This window comes from Astatotilapia calliptera, chromosome 22 (assembly GCF_964374335.1).
Source record: "Astatotilapia calliptera chromosome 22, fAstCal68.1, whole genome shotgun sequence".
Lineage (NCBI taxonomy): Eukaryota > Metazoa > Chordata > Actinopteri > Cichliformes > Cichlidae > Astatotilapia > Astatotilapia calliptera.
In genome coordinates, this window is record NC_137442.1 from 5,482,635 (window position 1) to 5,505,606 (window position 22,972).

The following is a 22,972-nucleotide window of genomic DNA, read 5'->3' on the forward strand; positions in this document are numbered from 1 at the left end:
TCTTATTGTATTCTAATTTTTGCCTCATAACTTTTGCACTGTCCACTTCCTGCTGTGACAAAACAAATTTCCCACGTGTGGGACTAATAAAGGTTATCTTATCTTATCTTATATTGTTTGCTCTGGGTCTAAACAGAGCGCGTTGTGTATGACATCTTCTTTTGCGCATGCGGGCCGCTTTGAGGGTTCACACTAGAGAGCGTTTGCTGTCACATTTTATTTGTAGTGTGAACAAGCAGACAAAAAAATCAGATTTGATCAAAAAATCGGAATTGAGCATTAAGACCTGCAGTGTGAACGTAGCCTTAGTTAAAGACAGCATGGGACCAAATGCATGTAACCAGCCTGCACCAACCTGACATTTCTTCCTCATGAATTAAATGAATAGATGGATGAAAGTTAAATGACTACAAACCTAAAGCCACTAGTTCCCACACTGGAGTTCCCTGACACTGTGTGTTAATTGTACTGAGCTTGTGTCAACAGTTGTAACAGGCTGAGCTACCTGTGACACTGCATTGAATGATTGTTTCTATGTTAATGATTTCAGCTGACTGGTTTCAGCTCAGATGTTCTGCTTTTTCCTTTCAGTAGATCAAAGCAGCTCGTGCTCTTTCTGCTTCCATTCTGATGGCAAGAAGAAGAAGAAGGCGAAGGCTTCAGCGAAGTGGCGTTCATGGTCTCAGTGAACAGTCATGGTCACACACTGCATGTGGTTTTAAAAGCAACATTGTTCACCACAACAATCAAGATGTGTAATATTAGTGCAGCTATGGTTTGTTCTTGAACATCAATTCTGTTTTCTACTTTGACCACTTAGACCAAAAAAGTGTTGTTTTCAGATTCTTTCTTTTTAATCTATAAAGCGCCTGCTCATTTTTTAATTAAAATTAGTTTGACATAAATGTTGGTGTTTGATTTATGATCGTTTAATGCTTACACTACACTGTACATGTCTACATTAAAGACATTTCTGTTACCTATTTATGAGACTGGGCTGCTTGACTACGATTTGGAAATGGATGCAAAATCACACGGAACGTGCTATTGTTTTTTTTTTTAATATGATGGACTGAACACAGGAGGTGTCTGACTAAGCAAAGATTAATCTGATCCCATTTCTACCTGTCTCTATTGTTTCAACTGACATTTGCTCAACTGTAATTGTCAGAATATATATTTATTCCAGCTCTCATAGGGCAAAGGAATGACTCAGACGTGTCAAATGTTCTTTGATTAGATACACAATATGAAGTTCACAATTTTCTTACAAATAAAACTATAATGACAAACATGAACAGCTGTGCTTATTTCTGAGACATGATTTTTCTTGTTCATATTCTTGTTCATATTTAGACAGTGTGCATCTGTATGCTGAAACTGTAATGGTGAACCTGAGGTGATGGTCAACAGAAGGTCAATATTATATATATATATTTATATATTGTTTTATATAAATATAAAACAATATTGAGGTAATGTCTTTACCCTCTGCAGCGTGTGGACACTGTGCACACAATTACCTTATTCACTGTAGTAAACATGCGCCGCTAGCTCACGTGACTGACTGTCTCCATGGTTACATCGTATATTATTAGCTATGTAAACAGCTTCCAAGATACCGCCATAGCTCTCTGCAGCTGTAACACGTTCACACTTTGCAAATCATTTCACGTTTTTGATAGTTATGAAGACAGAATATGTTCTTAAGGTCATGCTTGGTTGCTGTGGACTAGGGTTGACGGCGCGTCCGGTTTCTGTTATTAGCTGTCCGCCGTAGGAAGGCTGCGTTCCATTTAGAAGTAGCCACAGTCTGCCGTGACTCAAACTCAAACCCCGCTTTGTTCTTTAATTAAAGGCATTTTATAGCCGTTCATGACACGCACACACACACACAAACATAAAACACTTTGCCTCACCATGAGAATGCAACTTTACTAAAACCTTTAAAGCATCTGATATAAATTAGAAAAATGAAGCAACCAGAGATTTAATGATGAAGACTCTGGGTTCTGTAGTTCACGTTTTACAGTCCTGAATGACTCACTGCACATCCATATAATTTATTGAAGAGGAGAATGCACTTTACATTTAGGCTGTTGCTGTTTAATTTTTTACATTGTTACTGTGTTATGTCATGAATAAGGTTTTTTACCTGCTGGGGGTTTGATGGATCAGCTGGACGATACAGTCAAAAACAGACTTCATTCATCATATGCAAGAATCCTAGTTGAATTTCTGTTTCCACTCATATTTTTGAACCAAATATTGAAAACAGCTCTAATAGACTGGATAAACATTACTAGTGATGTGACGTTCTGTATCGAGGCTTCAAAGCTTGTGTCGAGTAATTGAGGGGGCGTTTCCGCGATGAGCGTAACGAGGCTTGCTTCATTTATGGGAGGAGCTGAAAATGATGACGTCCGAAGCCTCGCTGCCCGGCTGTACCACGTGACTGGTTCAGGAAGTGGTTCGAACTTTGCCGCGAGCTGTGACAGCGATATAAACCCCTCAGTCTTCATTCAAAATGTAGGTGTTTGATGGAGAGTTGCGGTTAGTGAGAGTTTGTAGACAGTTTGGAGGTTTATGAGAGTGAGGAGAGAAAGTCAGGAGAGAATGGGGCCAGCTAAGAAGAGGAGGATGTCCTCCCCTGTGTGGGAACATTTTGATCTTATATCTCCCAACAAGGTAAATTTCTACAGAAGATGTATTTTCATAATACTGATGCTGCAATACAATTTATGTTAAGCTGTCTTTACTTTTGTACAAGGTGAAGTGTTTGCTATGTGCCAGGGAGCTGGGATATAACAACAACACCTCATCCATGCTTAGGCACTACAGAGCTTTGCATGAGAATAAGGGGAACACCGATTGTGGAGCAAGACCAGGTGAGCCATCAAATGCAATGATAATATAGCATGCAGTAATGTTACTAAATGATATATCAATATCATACAATGCAATAAGTTACATGTGTGATATTTATGTTTGTGCTTTGTTTTTATTGTCTTTCCTCAGGAGAGCAATCTCAAATAGATGAAGACCTGGTTAGCATGGTGATTGAGGACTCCCAGCCATTTAGCATTGTGGAGGACAAAGGATTTAAAAGATTTGTTAAATCATTAAATCCTAGCTATGTTCTCCCCACTAAAAAGGTCATAAAAGCAGTGGAAATTTAGTTTTTACAGAATAAAATGTGAACAGGCACAGCCACGTCGTACTTTTAAACAAAATGTTTTTTCTTTCCTTTAGGCCCTGAAAGTCATGGTGGAGGCCAGGTACCAGGAGATGAAGGAGAAAGCTAAGGCCAGCATTGAGAAAGCAGCAGCTGTGAGTCTGACATCAGATATGTGGATCTCCATCAACACAGAGGCCTATCTTGCAGTCACCTGCCATTTTGTTGATGAGTCCAGCACATTAAACACCATTGTTTTAGGAGTGCAATATTTTCCTAATGCACACACTGCAGAAAATATTGCACAAGTGAAAGGCTCACTCATGACAGAATGGGCAATTACTGACATTAACCTTTTAAATGAAATTTTTGATAAGGGGACCATATATACAAACAGGTTGTTAGCCTGCTCTCATAAGAGAAAGTTAAGATGAACATGAATGTCCCAGATACTTCAGAGGATGAGCCACGGTGATGTCTGAGCACTGACTGATTTACCAGCACAAGAATGTCCACCATGTAGCAGAAGCTTTTTAAAAACATATTAAATTCCATATGCTCCATGTGTAGTGCATCTAATTGGTAAATGTACTTGCTGTAGTCGAAGGGGTGACAAGCAATTGTATTTATTTAGAGAATAAAACATTAATTCTATTTATCTTGAAGTATGCTCAAAAACCCAGGTCAGAAAATCTCAGAGAGTTGATTCTGTTCATCTGGACGTAGCATTCTCAGAGAACGTTTCATCACTCATGCAAGTGACTTCCCCACTCTCAGCTGACTGCAGGTTTCCCCAACCTTCAAAGCAGCATAACAACCTTTTATCCTGACCTTTTACCATTCACAGAGTTTAGGAATCGCTGCAATCATTTATCTGTGACCAGGACAATTTGAAAAAAAAAACAATTTTTGCTTATTGTTAGGCAATTATTCGAGTTTTGTTTGTTATGCAACTTTACTATTTATAAGGTTGGGGAAATCTGGAATCAGCTGAGACAGAAGAAGTCACTTGGATGAGTGATGGAACGTTTCTCCCACTGAAAAAGTTACGTCCAGATGAACAGAATCAACTGTTTGTTTTATTTGAAACAAAACAAAAAAACAAACAAACATAAGAATACAGATAAAAGTCAAATATTCCAGATGTCCACCACATTAACATACAAATTTGTAAAACATTTTATGTGTTCAGATTCCTTTGTATGTGGACTGGAGCACACATTTGTGAGCACCGAAAACTGCACACAAATCCTGAAAACTGCACACAAATCCTTGTACTCATTTATAAATCTTAGTTAACACTTGTGTATGACATCATACACATTTGTAACCCTGCTGAGACTAATTTAACACTTTACAAATAGGACAATGAAAGGAGGAACTACTTCCCAAACTGGCATTTCTCATGATACAACTTAACAAAACTTTACACATACTATTGTCATGGTCTGGGCGAGCCTGAGTAACTTTCCTCAGCATCAGCTCTCCTCCTCTGGGTGGAGCCCTTCCTGCCCCTCCCCGTTCCTCAGCTGCAGGCAATTATTCTGGCAGTATTTAGGAGCAGCACACACAACGAGTCTTCGCCAGATCGTCTGCTAACCTCAGTTAGTTCACAGCCTCATGTTTCTGTGTATCGCTCAGTGTGCATTACTTACCTCTCTTCCTGTCTCCTAGTCGGTACCTGGACTCGTCATTCCAAACCCTGCCATAGCCTCGCTTCTGGATTCCGGTCAGCTGCTGCTTAATCCTTTTCAGACAAACTGCCATTCTCACCTGCCTGCCTCCCTGCACACCTGTATTGGACTCAGCACTCGCCTGGACCTCGCCTCGCCCCCACCTCCAGCTAATCCCCGCCTGCGAACACGTAAGCCATCCCAGCTTGTCAAATGGGGAAACACTCACAACTCCTTGGACTGTTCTGATTTTCCTCTCCTACGTTTCAGTGCCCTGGTCTGCCACAGTTTCCACCTGCCCCGCTCCAGTCTCAGCAGTTTAGTGACCTGACTGTTCCATGCTCGCCTTAGCCCCGCACCTCACAGACACCACGCTTTTGCACAAAGCTTAATCTTGTTTTTTGTCTTGAATATTTATGTTAGGAATTCTTGTAAATAAAAGTTTTTGTTTTCCCAAATCACTTCGGGTTTCCGGTCTTTGGTTCTGCGCATGAGTCCATTCCACGCCACGGGCCTCTGAGCCATGACAACTATACACAGAGTGCTCCTTACTTTTCTTCAGAGCCCCACTGGTAAGCATAAGGAGAAGTAAATAAATGACAAATAAAGCAAGCTGTAATAATACTGTAAACTAATTTTAATATTTGAAGTATGATCTTACCTGGACATACCACATTAGATCAGAGGAGTAATAGATACAGAGTCTTCATGTTGCTGTGTTTATCATGAGACTGGATTTTGCTGCCTTCAAACTGCGGTAAAGCCAGTAAAAGTAATTACTGTTCTTTTATTACATTCCAAAGGGGTGAAAGACACTTAATCATGCAGCCCTTCAGCTTCTGAAGCTATGGCATGAATGTTTGGAAATCTAAGCTGTTAAAAGAGACAACTTATTGATTGTAAACTTGTCCATCCATTCTCTTCCACTTATCCTATTCAGGGTCATGGGGGGGACTGGAGCCTATCCCAGCTGTCAGAGACAGGGTACACCCTGTTGCAGGACTAACACAGACTAACCATTCACACTTATGGGCAATTTAGAGTCACCAATTAACCTAACTCCACTAGCTGCATACCAGTAGGAGCTGGTCAGATAAGCAGCTCAGAGAATGCACACAAAGGCAAGGAGAACATTCAAATTCCACACTGAAAGGCCACAGGTCAGTGGATTTGAACCTAGGACCTTCTTGCTGTGAGACATCAGTGCTAAGCCCCGTACCACTGTGCTGCAAATGTTTGACTTCTTATCCAGAGTCAGAATGTCAAACCTTCCAGCGTTAGTTGTTATAGTTAATATTGTTAGTTAATAATTGGCTATGGTTCTGAGTATATTTTACCAGGTCTCCTGTAATTTAAAGAGATACAGTTTGCAAAATATACTTGAATATGAACAGTACAAATATACATATACACAGAAATGTGCTTTTCACAACATTCCCGTGAGATCATATATGACTGTATTTCAATTTAAATTGCATTTTCACTTTGTATCTGTTTAGGGTTGAATTACATTTAAATATTCTGTAATCTCTTGGACTGTTAGACTTTTGTGTTTTCAGATATATGCTTATGGTTCACTAAAAACAAACAAACAAAAACTAACAATCTAATTCAGCAGTCTTTAGTTAGATATCTTTAAGCTGACTAGTTGTCCCGGTAGTAAATGAAAGATGTGTTTGTGTAGCCAACACACAAGCCCGCAACATAAACTTATAGACTAATAGACCTACACCTTTTATAGTTTTTTTTCTTTCTTTTTTTTCTGGGATGTCACACAACCCAGGAAAAAATAGTATACATAATGGGCTTGGATTGACAAGATTATGAATGAAATGTGCACTATTTGGAAGCAGCCCTCCTCCTCCCCTTTCGACAGGTTGTGTGTTTGACTTCAGCACAGGAGCAGCAGCAAGCCGGCGCACCAAAGGCCCTCGCGCTCTCTTTTCGGATATATGTGTGTGATATTATTTAGAAAACACATCGGTGCAAATTATAAGTCTATATCATAATGTCTTCAGTTTTTGTGTTTGTTGGAGGGGCGTCAACGTTAACAACGTCATCACGATTAAAGTTTTTTACGAAATCAATCCATCTGGAGCGCAGAATAGACAAGCTTTGGACAAACTGCCCGAAATGCGTTGACAGAGACATTTCAGGGATTTTGAGTCATTCTGCGCTCCAAATGGATTAATTATGTTACATTTTTTAATCGTGTTCATCGTGATGACGGTGTTAACGTTGACAGGCCTAGTTTGCTGGTTTGTTTTTATTTTGTTTTATTTTGCGAGCTGGTTATTAAATACCGCTGCAGCCAGCCAGAGAATCCCCCGCCGGCTCGCCCCTCTCCTCCTTGTGGCAGGCAGCAGGCGCAAACTGAGGGCGCCTTTACTCCCCGCAAATGAGTAATAGAAAACTGATCGGTGCCCAAGCAATCCCCAAAATGCGCTGGCATGATGTTGGGGCAGCATGGGCGCGGGCAACTGTTTTTTTTCTTTTCTTTTTTTCGCCGACGCCATGATGCCGCCCCCCACCACAGTGACGCCCTGGGCAACTGCCTATGTCGCCCATATCAAAAACCGCCACTGATACCAAGTACGTCACCTTCTTGTCCTGCGCCATCCACAACATACTCACATACTCAAGTAATGTTACTCGAGTTGTATTATACTTGATTAGTTGGGAGAAGTATTGAGACAAGTTCTGAAAAATGCACCGACTTCCCAGATAAACAGATGTCCCCATTGGAAGTCACCAAGAAACTGCAGTAATGAATATTCACTTTATTGCGGCGTTCTCCCTCTTAAGTCATGTAGTATCTCCAGGTAAGCTCGTATTTTATCTAATTTTTTAAAACTGTCTCTTGGAATTGAAACTGAGGCATCTAACTACTTTCACTTTCATTAGTGGTAATTACAAAAATCGTTGGCGTAAACTGCAAAATTTAAAATACCTGCATACACGAATGCTTGTTATTTCATAGAATTAAAAACATTTATGCAATGACAATAACATTGATATATATTTAATTCACACACTAGAATGGTTCTCAGGAGAAAACAAAACTGACGCTTTATACATTTACAGTAAAGTTAAAAACAAGCTTTTCGTATCAGAATCATCTTTCACTGAGCACAGCAGTAAGTGACTAATGCCACTTCGAGATGAGATCAGACGAGAACGGGAGACATGCTTTTTTAGCAGAATATTTATGTGTGTGTGTGTGTGTGTGTGTATTTCTGATTTCTTGAACGAGGAAATATATTGAAATTACTTTTAGATATTTAAAATAAATACTATTCTTAAAACAGGAAAAATATTACAGTCTTGTTTTTCTTAAGCAAAATGGAAATAAACATATAAAACAACCTCAAATCTATATTATTTTTATTTATTTATTTCATGCAGTGAAACACTCCCTGAAGTTGATTTTCATTGAATCATCTGGAGTCCAAGACTTTGTGGGTGTCCTGTGGGCTGATGAAACTGAGCTGGTGCACTGCAACACCAAACTCAACAAAGCAGAACCAAAACCAAACTGGCTTAAAGAATTCATGAAAAGCAATCAAGAACACAACGACTTGTACACTCAAGAGTGTCTTCATAGTCAACATTTTTTTAAAGACACATTAAATGTATTGAGAAGGAGTTGCAGCCAAACTGAAGGTACTGTTGTAAAGATAAAATGTTCAGAAGCCTTTGCTTTGCCCAAGCAGAACAAGCTTGCTTTGATATCTTCTTTCTTTCTTCCTTCTGTCCCTCAGGTGTTCACACCCTTCAGAGAATGTATGGATGTGAATGGGACAATGAGACTGAAGAGGTCAAAAGTTTTGATCGATATGGTTATGATGGAGAAGACCTTATGGAATTTAACCAGGAGACACAGACATGGCTCATTTCAACTCCTTGTGCTAGCATTGTCAAACACAAGTTAGACAATCAGCAAATTAGAATAGCAGATATTAACCATTACCTCACAAATGTGTGTTCTAAATGGCTGAAACAGTATCTGGACTATGGAAAATATTTTCTACAACGAACAGGTGGGTTTCCATCACATAACGCTGTTTTGGGGAAACAATATCTACAGGGGTTATTCATTTCATTTCAAATGAAAGGAATAAAGGAATATATATGCAAAACACAAAGCTGTTCTCTATTAAGGTATAATGCCTTATTTTGGTCTCTTTAGACTGGCCTTCAGTGTCTCTCCTCCAGAAGACTCCCTCCTCTCCAGTCAGCTGCCACGCTACAGGTTTCTATCCTGCCCGAGCCGTTATGTTCTGGAGGAAAGATGGAAAAAAACTTTATCAATTCACGGACCGTGAACAGATATACCCTAATCAGGACAGGACGTTCCAAATGAATGTCGTCCTAAAATTTTCTTCAGTCACACCTGAGGAATGGTCAAGGTATGACTGTGTGTTTCAGCTTTCTGCTGTCAAAGAAGACATCATCATCAAACTGGACCAAAAAGTGATCAAGAGTAACAGAGGTAAGAGTGAAGCCCAAAATAATGGATTTAGTGTGTGTGTTCAGGACCAGATCTTGGGAAAGTAATAACTTTAAAGCTAAGAAATCTACATGCTTCATGTTTTCATTATAAATCCTTGGCAAAGAAGTAGACCAGCAGACAAATAGAAAAGCATTTTTTGTGTGGTAGTGTGGATGTAATAACTGTTATACATCTATACAGATACACAACTTTGTATTGATGGATGTCTTGTCTTTCCAGATTATTTAATCTGTACAAGTCCCGAAGAGAACAATGATTATTACATCAAAGTTTCCGTGTTTTTTTTTTTTTGTTCTACTCATCATAGTCCTTGTTTTCATCGTGTACAAGATTACAGGTGATGTGTATATCTATATGGTATTTTCATTAAACAATTATAAAATTTTATTGATTCAGTTTACCACCCAAAAACAGTTAATTTAAATCCAAAGCATTCATGATGTTGTGAAAGAAAAGTTAAAAGAACAAACATGTATTAAAATATTAAAGAGAGTTAGATTTAATTTGTTGTTCAGTTGTTGGTTTAACTTTTTATATCTAAGGTTTAAGATTATGGTTTGAGTTTGTTTGCCATCTAAAATCATTTATAGAATTTTCATCAGTTTAAAATACCCCAAATTAAAATTATTTCAACAGAAAAACTTTAATGATGAATCAGATATGAATTGAACCAAACCTGTGGTGACTATCTGCAGTATAACATAAATTTGATGTCAAGACTTAAGTCATTATATATTTTTGAAGACTGGATATGGTGATTAACACTTTGTTTGTTTGTGTCTGCAATTCCAGTTGACGAAAGCAATCAAAAGAGTAAGCATGAGTTAAATTCATTTGAAATAAAAACTGAGTTAGATAATTTGTTGAGTAAAAACTTTCTTTATTTTTCCAGAAGACTTGGAGACATTGAAGTACTCCCCCATCGCTGCACTGGTTCTTGCTCTCATCCTTTGTTGTTTAACTGGAGTTCACTTTTACAAAACGAATACTGGTAAGCAAACAAAACATTTAACTCAAATCTTCACATTATATACATTATATAAATAGAACCTCAGGTCAGTACAAAAATTAACATTTGGTTGTTCAATGTGAGATGAACAACATAACATGACATATGTCAATTCAATTCAACTGTTTTCATATAGCACCGAGTCACAACAACACTCAGCCCGCTTTATGTTGTAAGTCAGAGACCTCAAAATAATACAGAGGAAACCCCTAAAATCTGTCGACAACCTATGAATAAGCATTTGGTGGCACTGGGAAGAAAAAAACACATTTTTGACAGGAAGAACCAAACTCAGGAAGGGGCAGTTATCTGCTGCAACCAGTTGAGGGTGGAGACAAACAGAGGGAAACGGGCCAGAAGACACATTATGGAAGACAGCCAGAGTTTTATCTGTCCTAAGCACTGGAAACCTAAGTTCTGCTGTTTTACTCTTTTTAATGAGAAGAGACTATCTCCTGGTAATCCTTTAAAACTATTTGTTCAGTCTTTTTCTAATTGTTTTGTTATCAGCTTTAACATTAGAATGGTAACTGAGGCCTGTAAAGTAAAAAATCTAGCTCTTGGTTTGTTTGTTTTTGTGTGAACATGGCACAGTGTCATGATCCTGGGTTTTCAACCAGCGTTTTCCATTCTTACAATTTCTGTCTGTTCTCTGTTTCAACTAATTTAGGCTTGGTTTAATATTATGCTTTTGCTTAGGCTGTTTTCTCCTTTGTGTTTGTTTCTAGTTCCCCTTAGAGTGACAATTTGTGTTTTAATCTCTATTCTTAATACCATGATTAGCTGGGTTGTGCTCTTGACTTCTGGTTTGTATTAATTCCTTATTACAGTTATCAGCAGTTCTCTGTTCCCATTGTCAAGTCATCCTCGTCCCTGTTTGTGTTTCCGTTTTTTGTTATTTCCCATTTTATTTTTTTAGTCTTTGTCCCCTGTGTGCTGTTTAATTTTTCCATGTCTTGTCCTCCTTAATTGTTGTCAGCTGTTTTCCCACCTATTGGCCATGTGCTTGTTACGGAGCCCCGCAGGGGATATGGGAGAAAAAAAAATTAAGACGGACTTTTGCGAGATCTCGCAAAAGTCCGTCTCAATTTTTAGCTTGTTGTCCTATGGCTCTATTTATTCTCTCTGTCTCCAACTGTTCATTGTGGTTTTGTACTGTTTGTCGGTCCTTGCGTTGCTCCATGCTATTTTTTGGATTATTGAACTTACGTTTCCTACAGCATTATCTGTTTGCTGCCACAACTACAAAATAAGTTAGTTTCAGTTAAGTTAATGGTTTTCCTTGTCTGCATCTTGGTCTACGCCACAACCTTACACACCATTTGCCCTTCTAGTGAATTTGCTAGAATGTCCACACATTGCAAAGCTTGGCAATGGTTTCCCACAATACAGTGAATGAACAGAATAAAATGATTGACAATGAATGTTCCAGACCAGCAATCTGAAAAAATTGTTCTGCTTTGATAGGTGTTCACACTTACTTATAATCAGTTAATCACATGTATTTAATTAGCAGCATCTGGCTGTTACTTACTATCTTAACTCCCATTGAAGCAGTAAGGGTGTACTTAGATTCTCACAGGACTGCTTCTGCATTTTTGTTAAATAATGACATGGTATAATAATGTATGTCACGTATTGTTGCCTACCTGATGTTTACATTATATTCTGATATGTAGCCTTATAAGGGTTATGTTGACGGAAGTTTTACTTTTGTTTAACTATAATTGAACATAATGTTGTTCAGGCTGGAGCGTCATTTCCTGTATATTTCAGTACTTTGACACAACAAGGGAAAAGTGTTAAGATTACAATCAAAGTGGAAGCAGTATTAGAATAAATGTTTTTATAAACCTCTAAGTGTGAGAGTTCAACAAGGGGACAGAGACATTAATTTTTTGTGTTTCAGATTTCTCCATAATTCTTCGATCTGGTAAGTAAAGCATATTCTGTTATTCTTTCTTATGTGATCTATGCTATTAACGTGAAGATTTTTAGTCTTTGTGATAACCATTTGTTCTTCTGGTAGATTATGCGTTGAAATGGAGAGAGCCATTACCTGGAATACAATGGGGACCCTGAAACAGGACGTAATTATAAGACCTTGACTTTACATATTGAAGTATTAATGCATTTGTTTTTTATTTACCATTGATTGATTTGCACACTGATATTGTTTCGCTGACTTGTTGAATGGACATTATATGCCTCACTACTTGAATGCAAACACAAGGCTGTGTTTGTATATTATTTCAGTACAAACTGTGTTTTGAATTTATCTTTGTACTGTGGATTCATAACTGTGTAGACTCACAAATTATCATGGTTAGTGCTGGCCAACCGTGGGGATGTGAGGAAGAAGGACCCAAATGCTGGACTCTTTATGATAAACAGTGCATTTATTTACAGTGGTGTAAACAATCCACAGAATAATAAATCCCCATGTGTTCCCTTGACTGCCTTGTTGTGTCCTCCACCCACAAGTCCGTGCTCTTCCCCTCCTGTGTGTCCTGGCACCCTGTGCTCTTGTCTTTCTACGCTCCTTCCTGGATAAAATAACAAAGAAGCAACCATCAGGACACTCAACCACTGTGGGTATGCACTCATTTAACTTGGCTCACAAAGACCACTGATGTGGAGTCTCACACAACAATCCCGCGCCGAGGAGCGCTTGGCCACACTCCCCGACGAGGCTTCATTAGCTGCAGGTGTGTGTGATCATCCGCTTCAGGCATGGCCAGCCTCCAGAGGGTAAATGGCCTGATTTGTAAATGTACAGCTTTTCTAGTCCCTAAGAACCCCAAAGCGCTTTACACAACCAGTCATCCACATATTCACACAATGGTAAGCTACATTGTAGCCACAGCCACCCTGGGGTGCACTGACAGAGGCGAGGCTGCCGGACACTGGCACCACCAGGCCCTCTGACCACCACCAATGACCAAGACTTTCCGAGCCGGGGCTCGAACCGGCAACCTTCCGATTACAAGGCAAACTCCCAACTCTTGAGCCACGATCGCCCCAGATGGGACATAACTACCAGGCCTGCCTGAAACCCAGTGCTCAGCCACACTCACAGACACACCCACTTGCCTATACATACAAGCATGGAGAACACAAGAACAGCAGTACAGTGCAGCAAACATACATTATATATCAGTCCATAACTGCTCATGGATCCTGGGTCGCTCAGATCCAGGTCCCTGACACAAATAAAACTATGGGGATGTTTGAGTAGTAAGTAATGTTAGAGCAGAAATGGAAATGGGTTTATGGCTGTCATTTCTTCAAAGCTTGATTTGTTTAAAAAAAAAAAAGTTTTTATCCTAAGTCTAAGAGATGGCAGCAGAGACTCTGTAAATCTTTTGGCTGCTCCCTTTAGGGCTCACAGCAGATTTTTGTCAGTGCGACTTGTCATACAGTCCCGATCAAAAGTTTAAAGACCAGTTGAAAAATGGCAAAAAAATCATATTTTGCGTGGTTGGATCTTCACAAGGTTCCAAGTCGAGCTTCAACACGCAACAAGAAGAAATGAGAGTGAGACAAAACATTTTTTGAGCATGCAATTTATTGAAAACAACACTTAAACTGAAACAGGCCGTTTTAAAGCTGATCAGAAGTTTAGGACCACACCTGCAAAAAACCCCATAAACTCTCCAAAACAGAAATCAAAGTTCCAAACATGAACTCAATAATGAGTAGCTCCACCGTTATTGTTAATCACTTCAAAAATTCATTGTGGCATACTTGATGTAAGCGTTTCCATGAGGTGAGTGGGAACATTTCTCCAAGTGGTGAAGACGGCCACACGAAGGCAATCTACTGTCTGGAACTGTTGTGTCTGGATATGTTCTAGCCTTTTTAAAGGTATAATACGAAGTGATTATCTTTTTGTGTTTACAAACACTGCCCCGCTCAACAAGTGAGCAGTGTCGGTCAAACCAGTTAGAAGATAAATATAGAGAAGCAGCATTAGCAAAAAGCCATGAATAATACATAATTATCAGAAATAACATGAAGTGACAAAGTAAATATAACATATTTTTAATCTGTCTAACTTATAAACTTTTTATGTTTTATCTATGTTATATATGTGGGATGGGATTTATGGGATTTGGACAGCTGCATTCAAAAAGAACATATTTCTTCTTCACATACTAAATGCCAAATTCTATAACCTGTTTGTGTGTTTTGATTTTTGAGCTGGCTGTATATATTTTTAAAAAGTGCAAATTTGGGAGTATGGATTAAAACACAAATTCAAAAAATAAACTCTGCATTTCCACGACTGAGATCTCACCTTTCTTCTTTGGTAACGACTGCCACGGCTGCCACGATTACCACAACTGCAATGGAAACGATAACTAGAACAACGATTGCAGCTCCAATGTCAGTGGGATTCTCTGTTGAATAGAATATGGAAGGACTTTAATAATAGATTTGTGCTGTTACTTAAGAATAAGTGAAGAACAAATCAGTAAGGACCTGGTAGTTGATGCATCTTATATCTCTGATTGAAATAATAAGATTTATCAGTTCCACAGTTGGTACCTTATTACTTTTTGCTCACTTCAGTTATCTATCATGTGTCCCCACTTCAGTGAACCATCTTACTGAGTTGTTAGTAGTAGAGATTTGATTAGTAAATGTGGTAAAATTGGTAAAAGGTCAACATATCCAATATTGTCTCAAGCAACTTACACCATTATAGAAAGAAATCATCAATCAATTAATACTCTGTGGGAAAGCACTTTGCAAAACTGAGCAGAAAAAAGAAAAGTTGACAGGAAGAAACAGAATCAGGGCCATGACATGCTTATCTGCCACAGCAAGCTGGGAGAAAGTTTTGAGTGAAAAGATGATCATGGAGACACAGCAAGCAACATAACACATAACACAGGAAGAGATAATTGGGCAGTCAGGTCTACAGACCTGGAACATGAAGTCACAGAGTCAGAGACAAATGCACAAAGGAGAGTAATTTGTGTTTGCTGTCTTTTGTACACAAGACAAAAAGTTTATTCCATTAATTTCAAGGGTTTTGATGTTAATATTATTATACGTATTATAATAACTGGTATTGATGAATGATTACAGTGCTTGGTGAGAATCTTGTTGTCCTCTTCTAAATAAATAATTCTAGCGATTATGTGGAACTACTGAGTGCCAACTCAGTATGATGCTTTACGTTAATACTGTAGTATTAATAACTACTGTGTAAAAAATGCTCCAGTCTTACTCATATTGGTCCTAATCACTGCTCGGTCCAGTTTGGTGATGATGTCATTGTTCACACTATAGAACTGAAACACACAGTGGTACCTCTCCCAGTCTTCAGGTGTGACTGATGAAACATTGAGATCAACACTCGTCTGAAAGGTCCCATCATTGTTGGAAAGGATCTCTCCCAGATCCACACCTTCATGAAGCTCCTCTCCATCTTTCCTCCAGAACATCACGGCTCTGTCAGGATAGAAACCTGTAGCGTGGCAGCTGACTGGAGAGGAGGAAGACTTCTGAAGGAGAGACACTGAAGGAAGAACTGGAGAGAGACAGGCAGTTGTTAGATTCTCGTTTGAATTTGACTCTGCTTTAAAATGCCATACATTTTCTCTTTTACAACTTCACATGAGATTCTGTAATTTTACCTGCTGTCTGCAAAAGGTTTCTCCTGTAGTGCACATACTTCTTTAAAAGCCCAGGGCATTCATTGTAATTTAATCTAGGTTTTTCAGCATCCCATCTCAGTTTGGTGATGATAGCCTGTGGTTTTGGAGCGATCCATGTCAGTGTCTGTAGGTCCAATGATAGAAAGCCTTCTCCATCATATCCATACTGATTGAACCCATTAATCTCTTCAGTCTCATCATCCCATTCACATCCATTCATCCTTTGCAAAATATGAACACCTGAAAAGAGACACGGTGACAAAAAACACGGGAAATTAGTGAGATGTCAGCAGAGCTCATAGCCGATATCAGATCTTTGTCATCTGATACAGACACAAAAAAAGAGGATCTCCTGTTACTAACATAAAAACCAGTCTATCAACTTAAGGACAGTGTCGAAGTGTCGCTTTTTTCTGCTTTTATTCACTGTTCTTATTTTCTTTTCACTTGTCTTCATAAACAATAAATCTCATTACTATCTATTGCATTGTATGCAGTAGATAGTAATATGTATGCATATATATAAGACTTATATATACGTATACATATACAGCAGGATGCAAAAGTTTGGGCATCCCACTGTAGATAGTTTAGTAGATCCGCCTTTTTCAGAAATTACAGCCTCTAAATGCTTCCTGTAGGTTCCAATGAGAGTCTGGATTGTGGTTGAAGGTATTTTGGACCATTCCTCTTTACAAAACATCTCTAGTTCATTCAGGTCTGATGGCTTCTGAGCATGGACAGCTCTCTTTAACTTACACCACAGATTTTCAATAATATTCAGGTCTGGGGACTGAGATGGCCATTCCAGAACGTTGTACTTGTTCGTCTGCATGAATGTCTTAGTGGATTTTGAGCAGTGTTTCAGGTCGTTGTCTTGTTGAAAGATCAAGGCCCAGCACAGCTTCAGCTTTGTCACTGATTCCTGGACATTGGTATCCAGAATCTGCTGATACTGAGTGGAATCCATGTGTCACTCAACTTTGACAAGATTCCCAGTCCTTGCACTGGCCACTCAGTCTCCAGTGTCAGCTGCTCACTCGCTCTCTGCTCAGTCACCAGTGTCGGCTGTCCACTCTCTTTCAGCTCAGTCTCCAGTGTCACCTTCAGCTCAGTCTCCAGTGTCACTTTCAGCTCAGTCCCCTGTGCCCCCAGTGTCACCCGTAGCTCAGGCTCCAGTGCCTCCACTGTCACCCATAGCTCAGGCTCCAGTGCCTCCAGTGTCACCCGTAGCTCAGGCTCCAGTGCCTCCACTGTCACCCATAGCTCAGGCTCCAGTGCCTCCAGTGTCACCAGTAGCTCAGGCTCCAGAGTCACCGCTAGCTCCGTCACTCATTCTGTCACCAGTCTCACACATTCAATCTATGCAGGGAGGTAATCTAAGTTCCAATCAGGGAGTTTCTCGCGCTTTTGCAGCTTCGGGCACAGTTATGCACTCCAGGGCCTCCCCAGAAGCTAGGTTTCAGTCCCCGGCTGTTTCTGGACCCCTGAAGATTAAGCAGCCCTCAGAGAACTACTCTGTGTCAGCACCGTCTGGGCAGAGCTAGTGCCCAGCTCAGCACCAATTGCCTTCGTGTCTGCCAGTGGACTCCATGCCTGCTGGCTTTGTGATGGCTTCTGCTGGAGGGTCCGTGGGACCGCTCCGGCCTTCGTCTCCTGTCTCAGCTGGAGGGTCCAAGGGATCCGTCCAACCTGTTGCACCGCCGCCTGCAGCGCCTCCGTCTCCGGCTTCCACGCCGCCGCCTGCAGCGCCTCCGTCTCGGGGCTTCCATGCCGCCGCCTGCAGCGCCATTCTCGCCTGGTCCAGCTTCAGAGTCTTCAGCCTCGCCTGCAGCGGCCTCATCATCCTCGCCTGCAGCAGCCTTTGCTTCGCCTGGTCCAGCTTCAGCTTCTGCTTCGCCTCCAGCGTCGCCTGGTCCAGCCTCTGTGTCTTCGCCTCCAGTGTCGCCTGGTCCTGCCTTGTCTGGGTCTGCAGTTAACCGGCCACTTTCCAGGCTATTGGTCGGGCGCCATGGCCGTCGTGGGCGGCCCCCAGACCCCCTTCGCCTGAGTCGCCACCGTTGCCGTCCGCACGGTCGGCCCCCAGACCTCTTTCGCCTGAGTCGCCGCCGTTGCCGTCCGCACGGTCGGCCCCCTGAACGGTTCGGGCTCCTGTTTTGTTTTGCTCCGAGAGTCTTCCGTCCTCGTGGCTGGTTCGTCTGTGTTGTTCCCCTCGGTCTCCCTGCGTCTCTCCGTCCGTCTCTCTGTGTATTTCCTCATAACTCCCCGCATCTTCGCTCTGGTTTGTTTTGTTAGTTTTGCCCAGTTTAGGTTTTCCAGTTTCATGTTCACCCGCCATTTCTGTTTGTATCTACTCCTATTCAATAAATACTCACCTGCACCAGAGCTGCCGCATTTTGGGTCCTAACTTCAACTCCACACGTCCACCACCCCGGACGTGACACTGCCAGTATTATGATTTATTATTGTTAGTATTATGAGACCTGCAACCAAATTGAAATGGCTAAAATATGTAAAACATGTCAAAACATTTTTTTTCTTTTTGGTTCAAACACAAAAATAAGCTTCTTCAGTCAGCATGTATTGATCACTCTCATCAGTTTAAACCTGCGATCAGTCCTCTCTGTTCTCCATTATCAACTGCTTTGTGTTTTCATGAACATACTCAGTTTCACTGCTCTCACTCCATTATTTTCCTGAAAATCCTAGCTCCTGTACTGCTGAGCTCAGACTCATCATTGAGCTCTGCTCTCAAAAACTGACATAGTCCGTGTGTGATTTAAGTGCTTAAAGCTTTTAAAACATGTTTAGCGCCATCTTCTGTCAGAACAGAATGTGACATCATCGAGTTGGTTCAATCAAATTCATCACATTATTTATTCAACAGAATTCATTTAGTGACGACATTTTAACTTAAGTAAATTAAAAGTAAATATAATTTTTAATATTTTGCAGCCTTAGTTTTAGTAGAAATATTTTAGCGATTATTTAAGATGTAAGGAAATGAGTGCAAAAAGAGATCTAATTGAGAATGTTTTCATTTTATCATCAGGATACTTAACCTTAATCTACTAAAGTTTCTCAAATGTACCAAAAATGGTCATAGGCATGAGCCGATATAATCAACACCAGTGTTGTACAAATGCTAAAATATTGTATGGACAATGGGTCCAATATTGTAGCATTTGTACAACACTGGTGCTAAACAATTACTCTTAGGGGTCCTTTAAAGTTTGATAGCTTTTCACATATTGTTACTGTGACAATAAAAATACATAATTAATTTGAAGCAATATTTACAGTACTCAGCATTTTTGAAAAAAGCAACAGAGATCTACAGATACTTTAAAATCCCCTTCTTTTTCACCTACAGCAGGAATACCATCAGCTTGTATTAAACATTCAGAAGTTCAGAACTTCTAGCAGTGGAATTAGCCTTTATTTTTAACCTTTTCAGTTTCTCCCTCAGAGTTTCCTGTTGGTCCTGTTGTTGGAGGTGTTGTTTTACTCCCCCTTGGATTCTTCATCTGGAGAAGAAACAATAATGGTGAGATTTAGCAGATTTTTACTCCAATTATGAATTAGGGATTAAAGCTTTTAATAGTTATAAGTGCTGCAGTTATTTAGGTGATATTTTTAGTGAGTTATTTGATCATTTGTTTTTGGTAAGCTCCAACCTGTTGATCATTTTGTTTTTCATTCTTCTGTCTGTATTTCAGTGTTCCCACTTGAACACAGTGTGTAATCTCCCTGTAAAATGCAGCAACTTGATTTTACTTTCTGAGCAACTGATATTCTTTCACTGTAACAGGAGAAGTTTCATTTTCTCTTCATTTGTCTCGACAGGGGAGGAGTGAAGGTTGGAATTGATTTCAAGAGTGCTGTTGTTTCTGAATAGGGTGTAACAACCACTGAATCATGCAGCATACACACAGTATGTATACAGAACACAAACAGAATGACTGCTGGTTTACTCTGAGGACTCTGTAATCAGTCTGGTCAAAAGATCCACCAGCATGTTGATGGCATTAACTTCAAACAGCTCCAGGATCAGCAGAGCGGACACCTTTCATGTTTTTTCATTTTTCTGCATCTATAACATACATTTATTGAATTTATCTATAGCTTAAATTTATTTCATAATTAACTGTTTTGTAACAACAGCGACTTTTACTAGTTACTACGTTGTGTTGTCTTGTTTGTGTTGTGCGCAGTGCCGAAATGGGACAGTTTCCAGTTTTGTTGGACTATTGTACTAGGTATGACTGTGCAATAAAGAGTTATCTTATCTTTAAGACTGTCTATAAACACAACTTTATAGGTAGATCAAAGTTTATCACCTTCATTATGACCGTGGTTATATTGTTCAGTTTCAGTTTTATTTGTCATATGCAAGTTAGCACAGGGTCATCATGGCAATGAAATGTATTTGACGAGCAGCAGACAGTAAATGAGCAGTATAGTAAGTAAAAAAAATAGTAAGAGCAAAATGTTTATAAAATATAGTAAAAAGAAAAAAGTTAACAGGATAAATGTGTATATATATATATATATATATATATATATATATATATATATATATATATATATATATATATATCGAAGAATCCATAGGTCCGTCATCCTATCCTAAGACAGCACAGAGGCACTAATCATGGCAGCACAAGAACAAGCTCTGAGTACAAGATCCATAGAGGCTGGGGTCTATCACACCAGGCAAGACCCCAGGTGCAGGCTGTGTAAAGATGCCCCAGAGACAATCCAGCACATAACAGCAGGGTGCAAGATGCTAGCAGGCAAGGCATACATGGAACGCCATAACCAAGTGGCCGGCATAGTGTACAGGAACATCTGTGCCGAGTATAATCTGGAAGTCCCGAGGTCAAAATGGGAGATGCCCCCAAGGGTGGTGGAGAATGACCGAGCTAAGATCCTGTGGGACTTCCAGATACAGACGGACAAAATGGTGGTGGCTAACCAACCGGACATAGTGGTGGTAGACAAACAGAAGAAGACGGCCGTAGTGATCGATGTAGCGGTTCCGAATGACAGCAATATCAGGAAGAAGGAACACGAGAAGCTGGAGAAATACCAAGGGCTCAGAGAAGAGCTCGAGAGGATGTGGAGGGTGAAGGTAACAGTGGTCCCCGTGGTAATCGGAGCACTAGGTGCGGTGACTCCCAAGCTAGGCGAGTGGCTCCAGCAGATCCCGGGAACAACATCGGAGATCTCTGTCCAGAAGAGCGCAGTCCTGGGAACAGCTAAGATACTGCGCAGGACCCTCAAGCTCCCAGGCCTCTGGTAGAGGACCCGAGCTTGAAGGATAAACCGCCCGCAGGGGCGTGCTGGGTGTTTTTTTTTGTTTTTTTTAATATATATATAACATGACTCCAAAAAGCAACTCAGCACACAGTTGGTCCACCTCCAGAGAAAAGATGGAAATCATTATCTTACAGAGCTGCTACTTGGACCACACCTGACCAGAACCACATTAACAGCTGAGGGTGTGCAGTTACATTTTAAAAATATTAAATATTTTTAGTCTGCAAAAAAGATTTGGAACAAATTTGGGGTTTTTCCATTAGCCATTTTCGATTACATTTTATTTAAATTTATTTTAAATGGCATTAGTCATTGCACTTGTCAGTATAATTAATTTTTAACCGAAGTGATAATCAGTGATGGAAATAACGGTGTTACTTTTTTCAGTAAATAGTAACCTAACTAATTGCTATTTCTATTGTTACAACGCCATTACCATTACTAACAAGAAAATGTGGTGGGGACACGTTACTATTTTTCGACACAAATGCGGTTGAAGCTTTCTTGAGCTTACCGGGAGCTAAGGGGGCCAAACAATCGCACAAGTGCTACTGATTGGCTGAGAAAGAAAAATAGTCATGTTAAACAAACCACAATTTAAGATGACCTAGCAACCCCGAGTGTCCATTTTTATGATTTTTATGAGTTATGATAAAAAAAAAATATATGTGATGTTTTTTCCTGAATACTGTCGTCATTTGCTGTCTAAGGATAGCACTAGCAAGCACAAAAAACATGCCCTTTCCTATTGCTGGCAAAATGTACCATGTACAGAATATTGTAACTCAGTTACCAACTCAATTACTTTTTTGAAGAAGTAACTATAACTAATTACTTTTTCAAATTAACTTGACAAACACTGGTGATAATTTTCTGACTATGTGTATCTATGAAAGTAATACAACGTTCTATCATTATTTTTATTGTATTATTTATACACTTTGTAGACAACTTGGCAAGCATAAACCCATGGAGTACTTATTGTGAATATTCTGTTGGAATGACTGATCTTCTGAACATGCTTGAGGCAGGATCAGAAGTCCATTAGTTAAGTCATTGTTGGAGTAGATGCTGTAGTAGACAGTAGAGTAGAAATCCTGAGTGTTCAGTGGGCATTATTGCTGAAAATGTCAGTTATTCCCTGAACTGCCATGTTCATCATAATGTTCCTTTCTTAGAAACGTTTCACTGTTTTAAGCCCAGAGCTGGCAGTGTGACATGGCCTTAGTTGGCCTTAGCTAGTTGTTCCCCGTGAGACGACACGATTTTAGCACTGGCCACCCCCCAAAATTTGCTGGTCTCCCCATTGGCCCCCCCTCGCAAGACTGTCCTATTTGGTAATAATTCTTATAAACATAAGAACAAATATATTTACAAAAGCAACTTGATCTCCATTTCTGTCTTTTGCAACACAGCAAACAGTTCTGCAGCATCAGGAATGTCTGTCCCCTTGTTGACCAGACTGTCAGCCTTACTCTTAAGGGCTCCTCCTACACCATCCGGTGCACTCTTTCCGTGGCTCGCTTCAAAGAAGTTCCATGTGCCAGCAGTGAATCCTCGTTTGAACAGTTCAGTAGGAAACTTGAAAAAATTCCCTTGCTGTCTATACTG

General features: G+C 40.0%; 3 protein-coding genes and 1 long non-coding RNA gene across 11 annotated transcripts; 3 read left to right on the plus strand and 1 right to left on the minus strand.

Moving 5' to 3' along the window:
* Nucleotides 1–2,538: 2,538 nt before the first annotated feature.
* LOC145423498 (uncharacterized) lies at nt 2,539–5,295 on the plus strand. Its single transcript, XM_080296101.1, has 6 exons — nt 2,539–2,688; nt 2,771–2,888; nt 3,019–3,155; nt 3,253–3,330; nt 4,850–5,039; nt 5,119–5,295. The coding sequence occupies exons 1-6, from the start codon at nt 2,587–2,589 to the stop codon at nt 5,169–5,171; spliced, it is 678 nt and encodes a 225-aa protein (XP_080152227.1). The 5' UTR covers nt 2,539–2,586; the 3' UTR covers nt 5,172–5,295.
* Nucleotides 5,296–7,083: 1,788 nt separating this feature from the next.
* Nucleotides 7,084–14,658, plus strand: LOC145423495 (major histocompatibility complex class I-related protein 1-like). Of its 8 annotated transcripts, XR_013904557.1 has the most exons (9): nt 7,515–7,670; nt 8,254–8,511; nt 8,610–8,888; nt 9,038–9,340; nt 9,581–9,698; nt 10,154–10,174; nt 10,257–10,352; nt 12,280–12,303; nt 12,400–12,420. XR_013904557.1 is itself a non-coding variant. In XM_080296089.1 (8 exons), coding segments are annotated over exons 1-7 (1,110 nt in total). In that variant the 5' UTR covers nt 7,515–7,615; the 3' UTR covers nt 12,281–12,303; nt 12,400–14,658. The 8 variants fall into 8 exon arrangements, 5 of the variants coding, with proteins under 5 accessions (XP_080152215.1, XP_080152216.1, XP_080152218.1 ...); XR_013904555.1 differs by lacking the exon at nt 10,154–10,174 and having other exon boundaries at nt 7,085–7,670; nt 10,507–12,303; nt 12,400–14,658; XM_080296089.1 differs by lacking the exon at nt 10,154–10,174 and having other exon boundaries at nt 12,400–14,658.
* A 42-nt stretch (nt 14,659–14,700) lies between these two features.
* Nucleotides 14,701–16,578, minus strand: LOC113015231 (major histocompatibility complex class I-related protein 1-like). Its single transcript, XM_080296103.1, has 2 exons — nt 16,019–16,578; nt 14,701–15,912 (listed from the first exon to the last, which is right to left on the minus strand). Exons 1-2 carry the CDS (start codon nt 16,257–16,259, stop codon nt 15,581–15,583), a joined length of 573 nt encoding a protein of 190 aa, XP_080152229.1. The 5' UTR covers nt 16,260–16,578; the 3' UTR covers nt 14,701–15,580.
* Nucleotides 16,579–16,991: 413 nt separating this feature from the next.
* LOC145423503 (uncharacterized) lies at nt 16,992–20,334 on the plus strand. Its single transcript, XR_013904561.1, has 2 exons — nt 16,992–19,586; nt 19,886–20,334. It is a non-coding gene; the product is annotated as an uncharacterized LOC145423503 (long non-coding RNA).
* The last annotated feature ends 2,638 nt before the right edge of the window (nt 20,335–22,972 follow it).